The sequence below is a fragment of the Nelumbo lutea genome, chromosome 4 (assembly GCF_056320005.1).
Source record: "Nelumbo lutea isolate HS-2025 chromosome 4, American lotus-T2T, whole genome shotgun sequence".
Lineage (NCBI taxonomy): Eukaryota > Viridiplantae > Streptophyta > Magnoliopsida > Proteales > Nelumbonaceae > Nelumbo > Nelumbo lutea.
The window spans coordinates 6,169,496-6,185,311 of record NC_142687.1 but is presented as its reverse complement, the minus strand read 5'-3'; the positions used below and the strand labels follow the sequence as shown (position 1 = coordinate 6,185,311).

General features: G+C 37.7%; 1 protein-coding gene across 17 annotated transcripts; it reads left to right on the top strand.

Annotated features, from left to right (window-relative positions):
• Nucleotides 1–545: 545 nt before the first annotated feature.
• Nucleotides 546–15,816, top strand: LOC148853597 (cyclin-dependent kinase G-2-like). 17 transcript variants are annotated; one of them, XR_016112624.1, is made up of 11 exons: nucleotides 546–684; nucleotides 1,135–2,836; nucleotides 3,658–3,793; nucleotides 3,884–3,972; nucleotides 4,163–4,274; nucleotides 4,372–4,478; nucleotides 4,585–4,767; nucleotides 4,843–4,978; nucleotides 5,155–5,230; nucleotides 6,944–7,053; nucleotides 14,850–15,816. XR_016112624.1 is itself a non-coding variant. In XM_088983164.1 (7 exons), exons 2-7 carry the CDS (start codon nucleotides 1,416–1,418, stop codon nucleotides 4,682–4,684), a joined length of 1,965 nt encoding a protein of 654 aa, XP_088839290.1. In that variant the 5' UTR covers nucleotides 546–684; nucleotides 1,135–1,415; the 3' UTR covers nucleotides 4,685–5,111. The 17 variants fall into 17 exon arrangements, 2 of the variants coding, with proteins under 2 accessions (XP_088839290.1, XP_088839288.1); XR_016112614.1 differs by having other exon boundaries at nucleotides 550–684; nucleotides 1,067–2,836; XR_016112618.1 differs by adding an exon at nucleotides 4,053–4,075 and having other exon boundaries at nucleotides 555–684; nucleotides 1,067–2,836; nucleotides 4,585–4,978.

Below are 15,816 nucleotides of genomic sequence, written 5' to 3'. Positions count from 1 at the left end.
TAACTTACATAATTCTAACAGAAGGGGTGTTTTATAGCAAAGTGAAAATTCAAGGGCATCTTTTATCGCATATGAATGTTAAGGGCAATTGTCACTCACGATCCCATATTACAGAGGTATTTGTAATTTATCCTTGCCTTTTATCTACATGTTAAGAGACCGGATCTGTTTCCACAATATGCACATCCCACTATGTACATTATGATTTAGAAAGAATTCGGCTTCTGTTAGGGTAAATTGGTGATCGCACATTTCGAAGAACCCCTTGCAACTTGCAAAGTAATAGCTCCTATGAAATAAATCATAGATATTCCCAACTCAAGGTTGTAAAGGCTATTAGAACGAGATTTGCCCTATCAAAGCGGGAATCGTACGGGAAACATTTTCCGTACTTGATTACTTGTATATCGGTGTGAGGTGCGTTGGGTAGGGAGGAAATCCCAATTTACAAGAGTTATTCACGTGGACCAACCAAAATCCAATGAACCTTGAATCCATCACTATTCATCAAAATAATATATCTATCGCAATGAAAGAGAAAATATTTTCGCGTATAGAAGGGTATCTAAACAGTCTCCTTCGTTGCGACTTCGCTTCTTAGTGACGATTGTTTATTTCGTTCGACGGAGCGGCGCCGCCCTTTCTCTCTCTCTCTCTCTCTCCCTCTGTCTATCTCATTCGTCGGTAAGACTCCTAAGCTTATAATTTCGACTGTAGTTCCAAACCGGAGGTCCGGAGGAGAAGAGACCTAGGGTTTATTTTTTTCTATCGGCGTATCTCTATTAAACTTTCGATTTCTAGGGTTTCGCTCCTTCTCGATCTCCGTTTCTTCTATATGCGATTCGGTCACAAAATATTTTTCTTCATATCTTCATATTTTGAATTTGTTGTTGCTCTTAATCGAAATATTGCATGCTTGATTGTTTGAATTACGGTGTTTCGAGTCGATTCCCGTTAACCTAGGGTTTCTAAGTTGGAAAGAAGAAGATCAAGTGGCACTGTCGCCCCCAGGGTTCTGATTAGGGCTTTATTCTTGATTATTTTGGGTTTTACTCTGCGGAACTAGGAGTCTCCCTTGCCTTGCATCTTGTTGCTAATTTTGACTCAAGACACAATTCGAGTATATGGCGGCAGGAAGACATGGCGGCTATCGTGATAATGAATTCAGAGAACGCGAGTCAGATCTCGAGGTTTCCAGGAGAAGGGAATTTTATTATTCCAAGGAAGAATACGATCGCTATCGCAGTCGAGACCTTGAACGAGGTAAAGAGCGGGATGCCAGAGATAGGATTAGGGTTAGACAGAAGGATATTAAGGAGAGAGAGGTGACAAATGGTGGCTACCATTCTTCTTCCAGCACGAGCAATTCAGGAAGCAGTGATAGTGGCCGCAGGCGAGGTGGGTATCCCGGTAGAATGGCAGAACGTGAACCAGGTGAGCTATCGAGTGGAAGTGGATCTGATGGTGCCATCGCTTCTGAATCACGGGTTAAAGATTCTGAAGTTTCAAAACGTGAAAATGGAGCGAGCTCATCCCCTAGTAAGAAAAGGAAGTTCTCTCCAATTGTATGGGACAGAGAAGATAGGGATGTGAGCAATATGCCTAAAAATAGAATTGCTTCAACAAGCACAACGCTTCCTCCTCCTCCATTGCCTAAACATTTTCGCCAGTCACCAAATGTTATTCCAGATGGAGGTATACAGATTTCTCCTGCCAAACCTAACCAACTTGAGAACAAGCTGTCATCACCGGTCAAAGCCATGATAGCACCGGGGTCAGTAGGTTCTGCTGAATCTGAGTCTCCAGCAGGTATATCCTCCTCATCGCCACAGGTGCAGCAGTGGAGCAATGATCAAGAACCACGGCAGCTGGAAGAAGAGGACTTTGTTCCAACGAGGAATATATCGGCCTCACGATGGGCAGATGAGATTAATTCTCCCAGGGATGAGGGTGAAATTTCTGATGATGAAGACTTGCTTAAAGGGAGGAAGAAGAATATTCTACCTGGATCAGTGGATACTAGATTAAACACTAAAACATTAACTCCAGAACATGGGAAACTTGCAAGAGAAGGATCTGAAGGAGCTCGCACTAGATCTTCTGAATCAGATGGAGTAGGCCATGCAAGACTCGCCATTGGTGATGAAAACCCTGAAATGGAGTTGGACAAGAATGATATTATGGAGGTTGATGAGGATTCTGATAACAAGAGTACTAGTGTTCACCACTCGGATACAGATTCTGATAGGGAGAATGATTACCGTAGGACACCAGAGCCTGTTGTACCACCCCAGAGAAATATAAACATGCTGCAGGGATGTAGAAGTGTTGATGAATTTGAGAGACTCAACAAGATAGATGAAGGTACTTATGGTGTTGTTTATAGGGCCAGAGATAAGAAGACAAGAGAGATTGTAGCTTTGAAAAAGGTGAAGATGGAGAAAGAAAGAGAAGGTTTTCCTTTAACCTCTCTTAGGGAAATAAATATTCTCCTATCATTTCATCACCCATCAATTGTGGATGTCAAGGAAGTAGTTGTGGGGAGTAACCTTGACAGTATTTTCATGGTTATGGAGTATATGGAACATGACCTCAAAGGACTGATGGAGACCATGAAACAGCCTTTCAGTCAAAGTGAAGTTAAATGTCTAATGCTACAGCTTTTAGAGGGTGTCAAGTACCTGCATGATAATTGGGTGCTTCATAGGGATTTGAAGACTTCAAATCTTCTTTTGAACAATCGTGGTGAGTTGAAGATCTGTGATTTTGGGTTGTCCCGCCAGTATGGTAGTCCGTTGAAACCCTATACTCATTTGGTGGTTACTCTATGGTACAGGTGAGTGCTACATTGTATGTGTACAATGTCAGATTTGATTGTGATGATGTTGGCTTTCTGTTTTTCTTTTAAGCTAGCTGGTTTTCAGTGATACTGCATTTTACCTCATCTTTTTGCCATAATGTCTTGATGTCTGTTTAATGATCAAAGCTTAGGAATTTATCACAGGGAGCTGTAAGTTACTTTACAATTTGTGTTACAGTTACTTTTTAGGGTTTCTTTGTTTGTGTTTTCTTGGTCTTTAATTGATGTCTTCCTAATTGAACTTTTGTTTTCCATTCTATGAATTTGTTCTTCAGTGTTATTTTTCTATGGTCCTTGTGTCTATATTAAATGTTATCATTTTGAGTTTATTTCCTGTCATCTGGGTCTTTAGTTGCACTGTTTAAATCATACTTTTGAGTTATATGAGTATGGAGGATTGGCCATTTCACTGCTTTGTTTAAATTCAATGCTTGCGTATTTGTCCATACTATGAATCTTATTCCAGTTATGTTACTTATTCTGGTTAACTTGTTGTTACCCTCTTCTGGTTAGAGATATCATATATATATATATATATATATATATACATTTAACTCAACCCGTGTAGTTAGTTTTGGATTGCAGTAGACGTGGATCTTATTTTTATACCACTGCTGTTTTTTTAATAGGTTTTTTTAGATCCATTTTTGCCCATTTCAACTTTTCTGTGATTGATTTTATCACTTGTTCTTCATTTTCTAGTTTCATAATTGACATCTTTATTTTTCTTATATGTTTGTCCTGTAGAAAAGCTCAATTAATTATAATGTGATGCTTTTTTATTTTTTTCCCCGCAGGGCGCCCGAACTACTATTAGGGGCAAAACAATATTCAACAGCAATTGACATGTGGTCATTGGGTTGTATTATGGCTGAACTTCTATCTAAAGAGCCACTATTTAATGGGAAGTCTGAATTTGACCAGCTTGACAAGGTATTTGCTCTTCCTCTTAACTTTTGCAACTTTTCTCTTTCTTCTTTGTTGCCGAAGGGATTGGATTTGATGATAATTTCTGAATGGCAGATTTTTAGAACCCTTGGCACACCTAATGAAACTATATGGCCGGGATTTTCAAAGTTGCCTGGAGTTAAGGTTAACTTCGTTAAACATCAGTGAGTAACTCCTACCATATCTTGTTTTTAATCTAGTAGGTGGTGACATCTAATGTTTTTATTCTTGTCACTTTTCCCAGGCTTCCAGCTTTCAGTGATTCTGGTCTGGCTTGGTGGCTTGCCTCGGTTGCACTTTTCCATTAAGCAACATAATTTATGTTTATAGTAACAATTGACCTGTTTCTTTCAGGTACAATCTACTTCGCAAGAAATTTCCAGCCACATCTTTCACTGGGTCTCCAATTCTATCTGATTCTGGGTTTGACTTGTTGAACAAACTTCTAACTTACGACCCTGAGAAGGTATTTCTTTTTATTAAATATATTGCAGAAAGATTGCATCTTGACTCTATTTTTTCCCAGGTTTGTACTCATCAAGTCATGCTGTTACTTCATGCAGAGGATAACTGCAGAAGCTGCTCTTAATCATGAGTGGTTCCGTGAAGTTCCTCTCCCTAAATCAAAGGACTTCATGCCAACATTTCCTGCTCAGCACGCTCAGGATAGGTAATTTAGCCTATAGTTTGGAAAAAATTATATGCATCATGATTTATGTTTTGTTTTTTTTTTTGGGTCTAATTGTCACATTCTTGGGTTATCTTGATGTGATTAGGCGTCTACGAAGAATAATGAAAAGCCCTGACCCACTAGAAGAACAACGAAGAAAGGAGTTGCAGCAAGGGGAATTAGGCACTGGTGGCTTGTTTTGCTGAAGAAATAATTGGGTGTACAACGACATTCGGACCCCAATTCTCAGGTTTTAACTTGCATTTCACAGTTGGTGTATGCAGTTGAGGTGAGAGACATGTATTGCATGTGAAGTTGCGAAACCTCTGTTTGTGAGGTGATCATTGATGCTGTTGTTTAGCAGGCACCCCTGATGAATTGGGTGGAGAAATATATTCTTTTCTTTTTCCCGTCAGACCAAATTGTCGCAGGGTATTTTTTTGGTCCTCGAGCATTGATGATCATAAAAGGTGCATCCTGTGGCCTGCTTGGATCGCAAGGTGTGGCATAATGGCCTTTCTTTTTCAGTTTCACTTGAAACTTATGTATGTAACATATTTTCCTTTGGTACATTGTAAACGATGCTCCAAAAATCTGGTTTTAAATACCATGATAGAATGGATTTAGTGCCTATTATAAGTGTTGTTTCTTTTAATCTTGACATTGTGTTTGCAAGAGACGATTGGTTTGAAGCGGAGGGATGTTCCTTTTCATACCTGAAGAAATTGACCAAAAACATTCCACTTCAAAAGGTAATTTACTATTTTGACATCTGTGGAATGTAAGCAAAAAATAGAATTTTGCTTTGCACACTGTGAACATGATAGGCCATTCATAATTGCAAATGTCACAGTGACTTGCTTGGTTTTGGGTGGAACGAATTTTTATTGAATTTGATAATTTCACCATAATTGCGAATGTCACAGTGAATTGCTTGGTTTTGGGTGGAACTATTTTGACACCTGTGCAATGTAAGCAAACAATGGAATTTTGCTTTCACACAGTGAACATGATAGACTTTAAATAATTGCAAATGTCACAGTCACTTGCTTGGTTTTGGGTAGAACTAATTTTTATTGAATTTGATAATTTGGTCATGATAAACACTAAATGAAATATGATTCATTTGAGTTTAAGCATCCACTCCACATGGAGGAACTTTGTCACCATTTTTAACTTCATTACTAATTAGGCCATTACCTAAGGATGTTAAATGCAGCCCCTTTTGTGCAACTATTCTATTATTTGTAAACAACAAGATGTGATTAGAATATTTCTGGCAAAATATTGGAGAATTGTGCCTATTACTGAACATAGTTATTTACCCTGACGTGCCTTTCAAAAGTTAAGATTGCATGCTTATATGTAAGTAACTCACACCCTAACAACATAATTAAAAGAAGGCTAAGCTAGTGTGACTAATACCACAAATATTGGTTCCATCGATAGCTAATAGGTTTCTCTTTTCTGTTTTCATTCCAACAATGATTTGGTTTGTAATAGAGGCTTTTATATCCTAGATTCCTAGTCATAATTAATGGTCAATAGATTCATTATAAAGAACTTTTTCTGCCATCTATTGAATTAGGTGGCACAAAGAGCCTGCTCTTGTATGATTTTATATACATTCGCAGTTGCGGCTTGCTGGAGAAAAGTGTGAAACTTTGCTGGTTACTAACCTGAGCGACAATCATGTATTTGATCAACAATAAAAGAAAAATAATGTTCCATTCCTTAAAGCCATAGTTGTCAAGGCATAAAGGCGAGGTTGGATACTAGAGGAGCATCCAGTTGCCTTGGTGTTGCATGGGTAATGGTTGTTTTTTGTTAAAAAACATCAAAATTACTGGGTTGTTTTCTTAACTGAAGTGGCAAACAGCAAGCATGAGAATTAAAAAATAACAATGATTTTTTCACTGAAGAACACTAAAAGTTCACATCAAGGCATAGTAAATCATCACAGCTTGAGAATAAATACTTCACCAATTCAAGCTTCTAACTTCAACATATCACATAAAGGACCATCCCTCCATTTTATCATATAGTTTTTTGCCTTTCTTTTATGAATATTTATTTACTATAAAAAGTGCCTTGACTATGCTTGAAGCTCTTTTTTGCTGCAAACCTATGATCTTTTCATCTGTATACTACCACCACCTTTCCAATTGTTTCATCGCTTGGCAAGTTTTTTGTCCTGATAAAGAATGTACTATGGCTCTTCATGTGAATACTGTTCCATCAGTTCCATGCTTCATGGCACCCAGTACCTTTATTAGGTTGCCATTTGGTTTGAAGAACTGATTCTTGATAAATTTTACAATCTGAACTGTTGTAATGTGTTTCTTGATTTATTGATATTGATAAAAGATGCGTTTCTTGCTTAGTCTGTACATGTGGTGTTTAGCAAGTTCAAGATTTCAGCGGCTTAGTACTTTTGTGATGGTTATCTGCAAATGTTACTGCAGTATCAGAGCAAGCAGGTTGAGGAAGATTTCTATCATTCAGTTCTTTATAGAACTTCAGTTGTGTTTTGGTACTGCAGAATTGATATTTTTTCAGATGTGGCTCAACTGAGGTACTGTACTAGCTTTGTTTCTTATTCCCAGTAGTGTTAGACTCCTATTCCCTTTAGTGATAATCTAAAATCTGTTTGGATTTTTGGGTTTATATAATCTGCTTTTTTGTGATAATTTCTGGGTTTATATGCTGATAAAAAAATTACTGGGGTGTATACAAGTATTTCCTTTTCTTTTAGATCCCGTCATTTCGAAATTAAAATAACAATACCTAAGAAGGTTAAGGTCCACCCACTTGTGTGTATAACAGTTGATAGCAGTTCAATGTTCTTCATATACTTACCTGTAAGATCATTTCTTATTCGTGCTTGTTTTCAAATCAATGATCTCTCTCTCTCTCTCTCTTTCTCTCTCAAATAAGGAGTATGATAAGGGTCAAAGAAGAATGTGAAGCCTTTAAATTATTTTGTCAAATGTACCACTGTAGTAAGGTGGATGGATCATGTTCATGCCTTGGCTGTAATTAGGTGTCTCCTAGACGACAAAAACAAATGAATAAATTTATACTTATTTTATAATGTATGAAAGTTGCATGCCAATTTAAACTATTGTACTTCGAATTTTGTTTGAAAATTATAAAAAGACAACTTACAAGTTACTTGTTTTCAGAGAAGAAACAAGATTCTTGAGTAGCCTGAGCCTCCCTGATTCAATGTAAAGCATATATCCACATAGGGAATAAGATACATTGTTGTTATCTCTACACACATCCCTGACTCAAAATGGGTTATACAGTTAAATTTATAGAGATGGCATACAAAGCTATTTGCCCCCACTAGATGATCCTATCTATACTGCCTGCATTGTTGGTTGCCCAGGCAGTGGGGCTCCAACATGCCTTATGGTTACCTGGTTGTTGCCTAGGTGACGCTTTTAGTACACTGGAGTCATTCTTACGATACATGAGGATACTCCTGAATTTTCTTTACATATTCTTCAAATGTCTCGAGGTTAGTCATGACACAGTCTAGGTCATGCTATATTTCTCTCTGCTTTCTTATTACTAGAGATAAGAGAGATGGTTGGGATTTGAGATGATTAGATTCATTTTATGGAATCAGTGTGTTGAAATTCTTAACATGACTCATTTGGATGCATAGCTTGAAATGCAAAATTTAACCTGTTAAAAGGGATAAAAAAATTCCTTTTATTTGGGTGTAGATGGGATATGCCAACAGAAGTAAGTACAATCTTTAACCCTTCTATGTTCTATTGGCCCCTTAAAAGAGGAAGGAAAATGTGGAAGTGTACATGAGCAGCCTTGTTATGGACAGTTTGGGAAGAAAGGAATGCCACGATCTTCCAGGAAAAGGGGAGAAGTAGTCAGGCCTTGAAGGACTGCATTTTGTATAGGGCAATACATTGGTTAAAGACTCTGTATTTGTCTGATCATTTCTCCTTTACTGACTGTTGGAGGGATCGGTTATCAGTAGAAAGTTGTTCCTCCTCAAAGATAAAGGTAATGACAAGCTGGGTCCCCCCTTCACAGTTATTTGAAGCTGAACTTCGATGGAAGTGGCCAGGGCAACCCAGGTCCCTCTGGTTTGGGAGGTGTGCTGAGGAATGAGGCTGGAGAGGCTGTCTTACTATACTCTGGCCCTTTAGGTGTTGGTAACTCTATTCGGGCAGAGCTGTTAGCTGCAATACAAGGAATAATTCTTGCAAAAGAAATGGGTGTGGAACAGCTTCTGGTTGAAGGGGACTCTAAGATAGTGGTGAACTGGTTAAATAATCTGGAGAATGTCATATGGGACTACAAGAATGAGATAAAGAAATTCAAATGGCTGACAAGGAATATGTCTGTAACAGTACAGTGGTTTGGGAGATTAGCAAATTCATTTGCTGATGTCTTGGCAAAACAAGGGACAAACATGGAAACATTGTTCTGGGTGCAACTGTAGTTTGTCTTTTTAACTGTATTGCACTTTTTGATGTAGTTTTTGTGTTTTCTGTATTGAGAGGCAGCACCTCGTGCATCTCTAAGGGGATTTTCATGTAACCGATCTTTGAATTAATGGAATATGACTCTTTGCTTATCAAAAAAAGGGATAAAAATATATATAAAAAAGAAAATAAAAATCTGGGAGCAACTCACCCTAGGAATTTTGTGATTTGTTTTAAGTCACTTTGGTGGCAAAAGAAACTCTTGGCTGAATGAGGATATAAGTCTTGTTTAAGGCCAGTGTTGTTGATTCTTTAAACTTTACTATTATTGTTTTCATCAAGTCTTCTTATTTGAGATTTTACAAGATGATTCTGCCAAGGGTGTTTTTTTGAGCTGTGGTGATTTTTGTAAATTGTAACTCGCTGTGGATGTGTTAAAGTTTATGCTTATTTTTATACTTTAGATTTTAAATATAACCTGCAAAAAACTAATTCATATTAATAGGAGTCTATGCTTATTTGAATACTTTAGATTTTAAATATAAATTGCAAAAAACGAATTCACATTACTAAGATACTATACTGATAAAAACCGTAAGATATTGTGATACTCTTGAAACATTAGAGATTTGCAATTTGTGGAATAAAATTGATTTATATTGATTTTTTTGTCACCCCCTTTGCCCTTTCTCTTCATTTTTTGGGTAAGCCTTTCCTTGTATTTGAGAATAAGAAAGTATGGCAGCTGTAGTGGAAGTAAATCTTGGTAACCAAAACTTGGCAGTGGAAGAGGAGATAGGGGTGAAGGAGGTGGATCCTTGTTTAGTGGGTGATGACTGTGGAGAATCAAGAAAAAGAGGCAAATTTACTATTCTGTCAGAAAGGCAAAAAAGGATAAAGCAACTATCATTTGGTTCATGTAACTTTGATTATTATTATTATTATTATTATTATTATTATTATTATTTACAATTGAAGGATTATCTTTATGTGGTAGGCCTGTTTAACCAGTTTAAAAGGGTTTATAAGAGGGAGGGTGAGAAGGACAATTTGCTGTAGCACAAGGTTGGAAGAACAACGCTTAATGGATCATCTAAAAAAAATCTTTGGATTGTGTGGTGTTGGGATCATCGATTTCAGAACATATTTTGAGGCCACCCATGATGATAGATGTTGAAGATGAAAGGAAATATTTGGAAGATAATGACGAATCTCCTGAGATGTATGTGAAAGATGTTGAGGTGAAGTGTGAGTATGACAAGTAGAGATGCAACTTGGGTGGACTGGGTTGGATTGGGGGTCAACCTAGGACCAACCCTAAGTTTTGAACCTCGGGCTTGTGCCTAGACCAACTGGAGGTCAAACCTGAGGTGTTTGTAGGGGTTATATATATTGGTTTTTTGTGGCACTTTTTTTCTGGTGATTTCTTATCACCTTTGTGCTTTCATTTTTATTTTTATTATAAAAGAGAACAAGAGTATGTTTTTTTTTTTTTGATGAATAAAGAACAAGAGTATGTTGCTAGGCCTGTAAATGGATTGGACTTTGATTGGATGTATATAAATCTGAGTTTAATTTGATATTGAAATGTTGTCATCCAAATTCAATCTGAAATTCGATAGGATGCATGGAAAATTAGTTTCAAATTTGAATTTGAACGGATACATTGGATTTTGGATTTCATCTGAGATCATTGGAATAAAAAAGAAGTGTAGTGGAAGAACGGAGTCTCTCTTGTTGGTTTAGTCATCCAAGTTGCTAGTTCTTGTGTTCTGTAATGAAATTGGCACTAGATAGTAAGTAATTTACCACAAATGGAATTTACCACAAATGGAAAACATGATCAGAGAAAAAAGAAACTCATGGAATAAAATTGGCACTAGATAAACGGAACAAAAAACTGAACAAATATCCAAAACAAAGGCAAAAAAAATCCAACACAAAAGAGCAAAAAAGGAATAGAGTTAAAGAGGGTAGCAATGAACAAAGCCAAAAAATTACCGAAATAAGGTTTTTGCGGCATTCAAAGTTTGGAGATTGTAAGCTTAACCTTTCCAAGTTCAGAAGACAGCAAGGTAGAATAGGAGGGGAGATATGAAGGCAGATTGCAAATGCCAGATAAAGAGACTCTGAGACCTTCATTGCTTCATTTTCACCGCTCACCTTTACCTGAGAATGGGATTGTGGGGGAGATAACAGTAAGGAGTGAGATCTTTAGGCTGTTGGTATGTGTCGAGATCTTCGAGCAACAGGCGTTAAGATCTTGGTAGCAAGAGAAGCTCGGTCAGGGTTTAACTTTTGGGGATAATTTGGAGTCATTTACCGTTTAAATCATAAATTGTTGATAATACACATTGTCGGGGTCAGATTTTATCAGATCACATTGGGCCATAGGGGTACGTCCGAATTCTATCTGATTAACTATTGGATGAAAATTGCCCCATCCAAGTTTTATCTGTTTACATTTATAATCTGCCCAAGTCTGACATAATTGGATCAGGTCGCAGAGTTTCAGGTGCCGTTGGCATGCCCAAGTGTTGCTAAGCACCAAAAAGTAGGATGATGTCAAAGGAATCTCTTGGGGATGGTTTTTTGTCGTTATTAGAATTGGAGCCATTGGGCTGATATCTTGTATTTTGAAATTTTGATTGATGTCTTTGATGTTCTGTTCTATTTTGTGTTTAGTTGTTTGGTGATCTCTCATCACCCCTGGACTTTTATCAATCATTTTTTTTATTTAGTATTGATCAATTTTTTTTTTTTATTACCAAAAAAAGGGGATGTGAAGCTTGGAGCCCCCAAGAAAAAACAGTGTGCAGCTGTAGTTTTTAGATGGGGGAACTAACAAAAATAAAAAAGTGGGAAGTGAACACAGTTAGCTAGGCAAATAAAAACCTATGTTACTCAATATGGCAAGGACGTAGAATTTACACTAAAATTTGAAGTTTCCATACATGATGTGGCGTCCTTGTACAGGCATCAGGGTAATGCAATCTAATATCTATGGTATTAAACACTTTCTGGCATGACTATTTGTTTGGAAGTTTAGCATATCTGTCCAACTGCATTCTATCTGAGCAAGCTTTCACTAGGTGGGAAATTTGACTGTCAACCAGCTGTTTTGGCAATTGCTGGTCTAAGTGCAGTAGCACACCTGTTGAGAGAAACAGGCGAAGAAGCAAGAGCTAAATAGAGAGAACAGAACAATAATAAAATCATCAATGGGTTAATTGCAGTTTCTTCAGATTGAACAAACTTGAGAATTTAGAAATAATAAATTAGAAAACAAGAACAGACTCTGCTGATAAAAAAAGAACAGGTTCTCTTGACCCAAACTTTTATGCCACTATATTTCCAGAAAAATCCTTTAAAAGCTTACATGACTTTAAACTTCACTTGAAGCTCATGAATCTTCAAAAATAAACATCTCATTACAAGTATGTCTGAAATTATATCAAACATGTTAGCTAGAAATAGATGGTGCACTAGATCAAATGGTACAGCAATATCTTACACCTCTTTCGTAGGTTGAACCTCCTAGGCCAATAGCAATCCGTGCAAGCAATTGTTCTTAGTCACCATCTATGTCAATACGTTCAAATCTGACAGAAGAATTCTGCTGACAGAATGGTGGATAGCGTAGTCTGGACGGAAGTTGTGAATAGGAGGGAATTGGGATGGGGTAGTGCAGGGCCAGGGGCATTAAATGTAATCCTAGTTGGTTTCTGATTTCGATTTTGTCAGCTTTTAGCTGCCTACTTGTTACCCAGGTGCAAGTTGGGTACCTGATTTGAAGATTGTTTTGGTAAACCAGCAGGTGAGAAAAACAACCAAAACAGGCGAAGCCACCACAAGACGAAGGAAACAAAAAAACCAGAAACTATAAGATACCACACATAGAAACAAGAAAAAACAAGCACAAACTAAAAACAAAACAAAACTAACTAAACACTTTCTTCAGATATGCTATAAAATCCAATCTGCTAGCCAGCTTGGACAAACATTGATCCAACAGCCTTCTTGTTGAAGGTCCTTTTGAGCCGCAGCATGAGCTGTCTGATTGGCACCTCTTCAAACCCAGGCAAACTGAGCAATTAAGTCCCTTGCCAGATAGAGGCAGTCTGAACCGGGGAACAGAATTCTCCATAACAAGGCAGATCCTGCTTTAAGAAACAGTTCACAAAGTTCTTACAGTCACATTCAGTCAAGATATTCTTAAAGTTCAACAGCTTTGCCAGCTTCAAACCCTCAAAAACAGCCAAAGATTCCATCTGAGCTGCAGAGCAACCAAAAAGGGCCATGCTTGACTGCTAAACACAAGCTCAACAAGTCACGACTCACGAGCCACCACCCCAATTGTGTAAGTTTTTATTTACAAAAGCCCCATCTACATTTATCTTTACCCACTTCTCTTGTGGGGGATACGAAAAAGAAACAGCTCCATCAACTCCATCAGAAGGGAGCTGTATTTGTGATGAAGTAGGATCCATCCTATGAAGCTCCAGCACCTTGTCTCGCTACCCTGTCAATGACCAGAGAAGGATTAGGAGAACTATCATTAAAAACAATATCATTTTGGTGAAGCCAGATATTCCTTAACATCAGGGCTGAATAAGCTTTCAGCTCCCTTTTTCTCTCTCCCTGAGAACTACAGAGCTTAAACCAAGATTTCAGCCATTCTTTGAAAGAGAGGAAGCCTGCCATTTGATGGAATTCAGAATCCTGACTACACACTCAGGATCCATTAAGATTTTCTTTTGAAATAAATTCTCTGACTGCTACTGCATTAACAGAACACTTCCATAAGAAACTCTATTTTTTTGGAGGGTGGCAGTAGGTCTATGGCAAACCTAATATTTTGTTTATACTTGATATTTGATAACCTGGGAATTATATTTGGGCACCGGGCCTGGAAATTGACTCATTTATAACATTGAGGCTGAGCTCTATAACATGAAATTCCGTGAGTGACATTCATAATTTTCGTTTTTGGAGAACATCCCCTTAAGCAGTAGCTGTAGCTTGTATTCTTCTATAGTATTTCACAATATAAAACTAGATTTTAACAACGTTAAGCAGCTGATAAAAAAAAGTCAAGCAAGAACAGGCTGAAATGAAATGTGGATATATTTGTTTTTCAATGAATAGGTGCAACTTCAAACTATTTGATATGGCCCCCATGTTTGTAGCAACTGAAAACCAGCACCACGGGGAAATCTTGGCTGTTTGAAAAAATCAGCGTGGGCTATGTGGGAGCTTCTTCCACATGATACGTTATCCCTCTCAGTCCCTTTCTTGTCATTTTGACTAAAAGAATATTGGGGATAAATATTCTTTTACCCTTCACTCGTGTTAATGTGTTACGCGCAGGAAGCTGCCAAACAGCCATGTCTGTGTTTTCCATACAACCCAAGATTTTATCCGCACCACTGATTTGGAAAAGTAATGAAATAATATTTCTCTATCACTGTTTAATTTTACCTTGTCTGTATTTTATATATCATCAGTCGCCACATGCTATCATGAATGCCAAAATAATCAAGCGTGCATGTGACGATCAGTTTATTTCTGTGTGTATTTCCTTTCGTGTGTTATGGTGTTTGTTGGATATAATATTTTTTCATTCTAGGGTGTTTGTTGGGTGGTTGTAACTACTTTTTAAATGTACACCAGCATGTCTAATCATTAACGTGTGTCAAACTTCTAAGTTTCTTTTCATTTGTTAAATGCCAAATCAAGCTTCAGGAACCCAAAAATTTAGATCATGGCTTGTTGGAGCTTGCCTTTGGGGCAATGACTACATAAGTCTTCCAACTTGTGTCTTGGATATTCTAGGCATATTTAGTTGGATGGTTGGATACCGGGGTTAATTTCTCTAGTATCCTGGAATAATCGTTCCTTGATTTTGCAGCAACACTTGTACCGTCTCCATAAAGTACTGTTGAATAGACTTGGGATTGATGGTTGGTTTGGATAAGAAAGGAAAATGGATGGGGACACGTAACATTTGTGATGTCGCAAAAGTGAGTGATGGACATGGGCCTTCAACCCCACGTTTGAAGGTTTTATTATATCGTGCAGTTCAGATGCTTTGCCGATGTGTGATCGAATTACTTTAGCAGGCATGTTTCTTCATTGGAATATGGCTTTTATGCCTAACCGTTGTACCTCTCATCGTTATGATTTCTTCTGAGAAATGATCATATCGAGTTTTGGTGATGAAAGAAATAAGCGAGAACAATAAGAGAGTCGGTTTCAACTTTTGCATTCTCTGGCCTCAGCCCAAAGAATTTATTTACTCGTGTACTGTCGATTTTCTGGTGCATTCTACAAGTCCGTCATTGATTTCTTATCAATTTAACCAAGTAAAAGCTAGAAGGCGGTAGAGTTCGGATTGGCCCATACAAAACCCGTTTTCTGGGAAGCTGGCCGTGGGCCTCCTGCATGGTAGTTTTTGCTTGCCGAGGATATTCAGTCCCCGTACCTGTTTGTGACGGGTTATATGTTAATCAATTTTGATGGGCGGCTGTGGCATTTGACCCTGGAACCCCTGTTTGAGAACATACCTGCTTGACTCTCTCCAGGTGAAACAGTGCAGAACTTAAATGTTGAAAGTTTGTTGAAGTAATCAACCAAACCATCCGTAGGCATGATAAAGTGTGCTATATGTTAATTTTCTGCTACTAAGTTTTTTTTTTTTTGGTCTATACGCTGGGATTTTTTAAGATTGATGCATTTTTGGATTAACCTTAGATGAAAGTAAATTACGAGTGGTCTGTATCTAGTATGAGAGAAAAGAGGCTACCGAACATGTGTTTGGGACCTTGGGCGTTTATTGAATTGGTGCTGCCACATACGTCACTTTAACATTTCTCCCA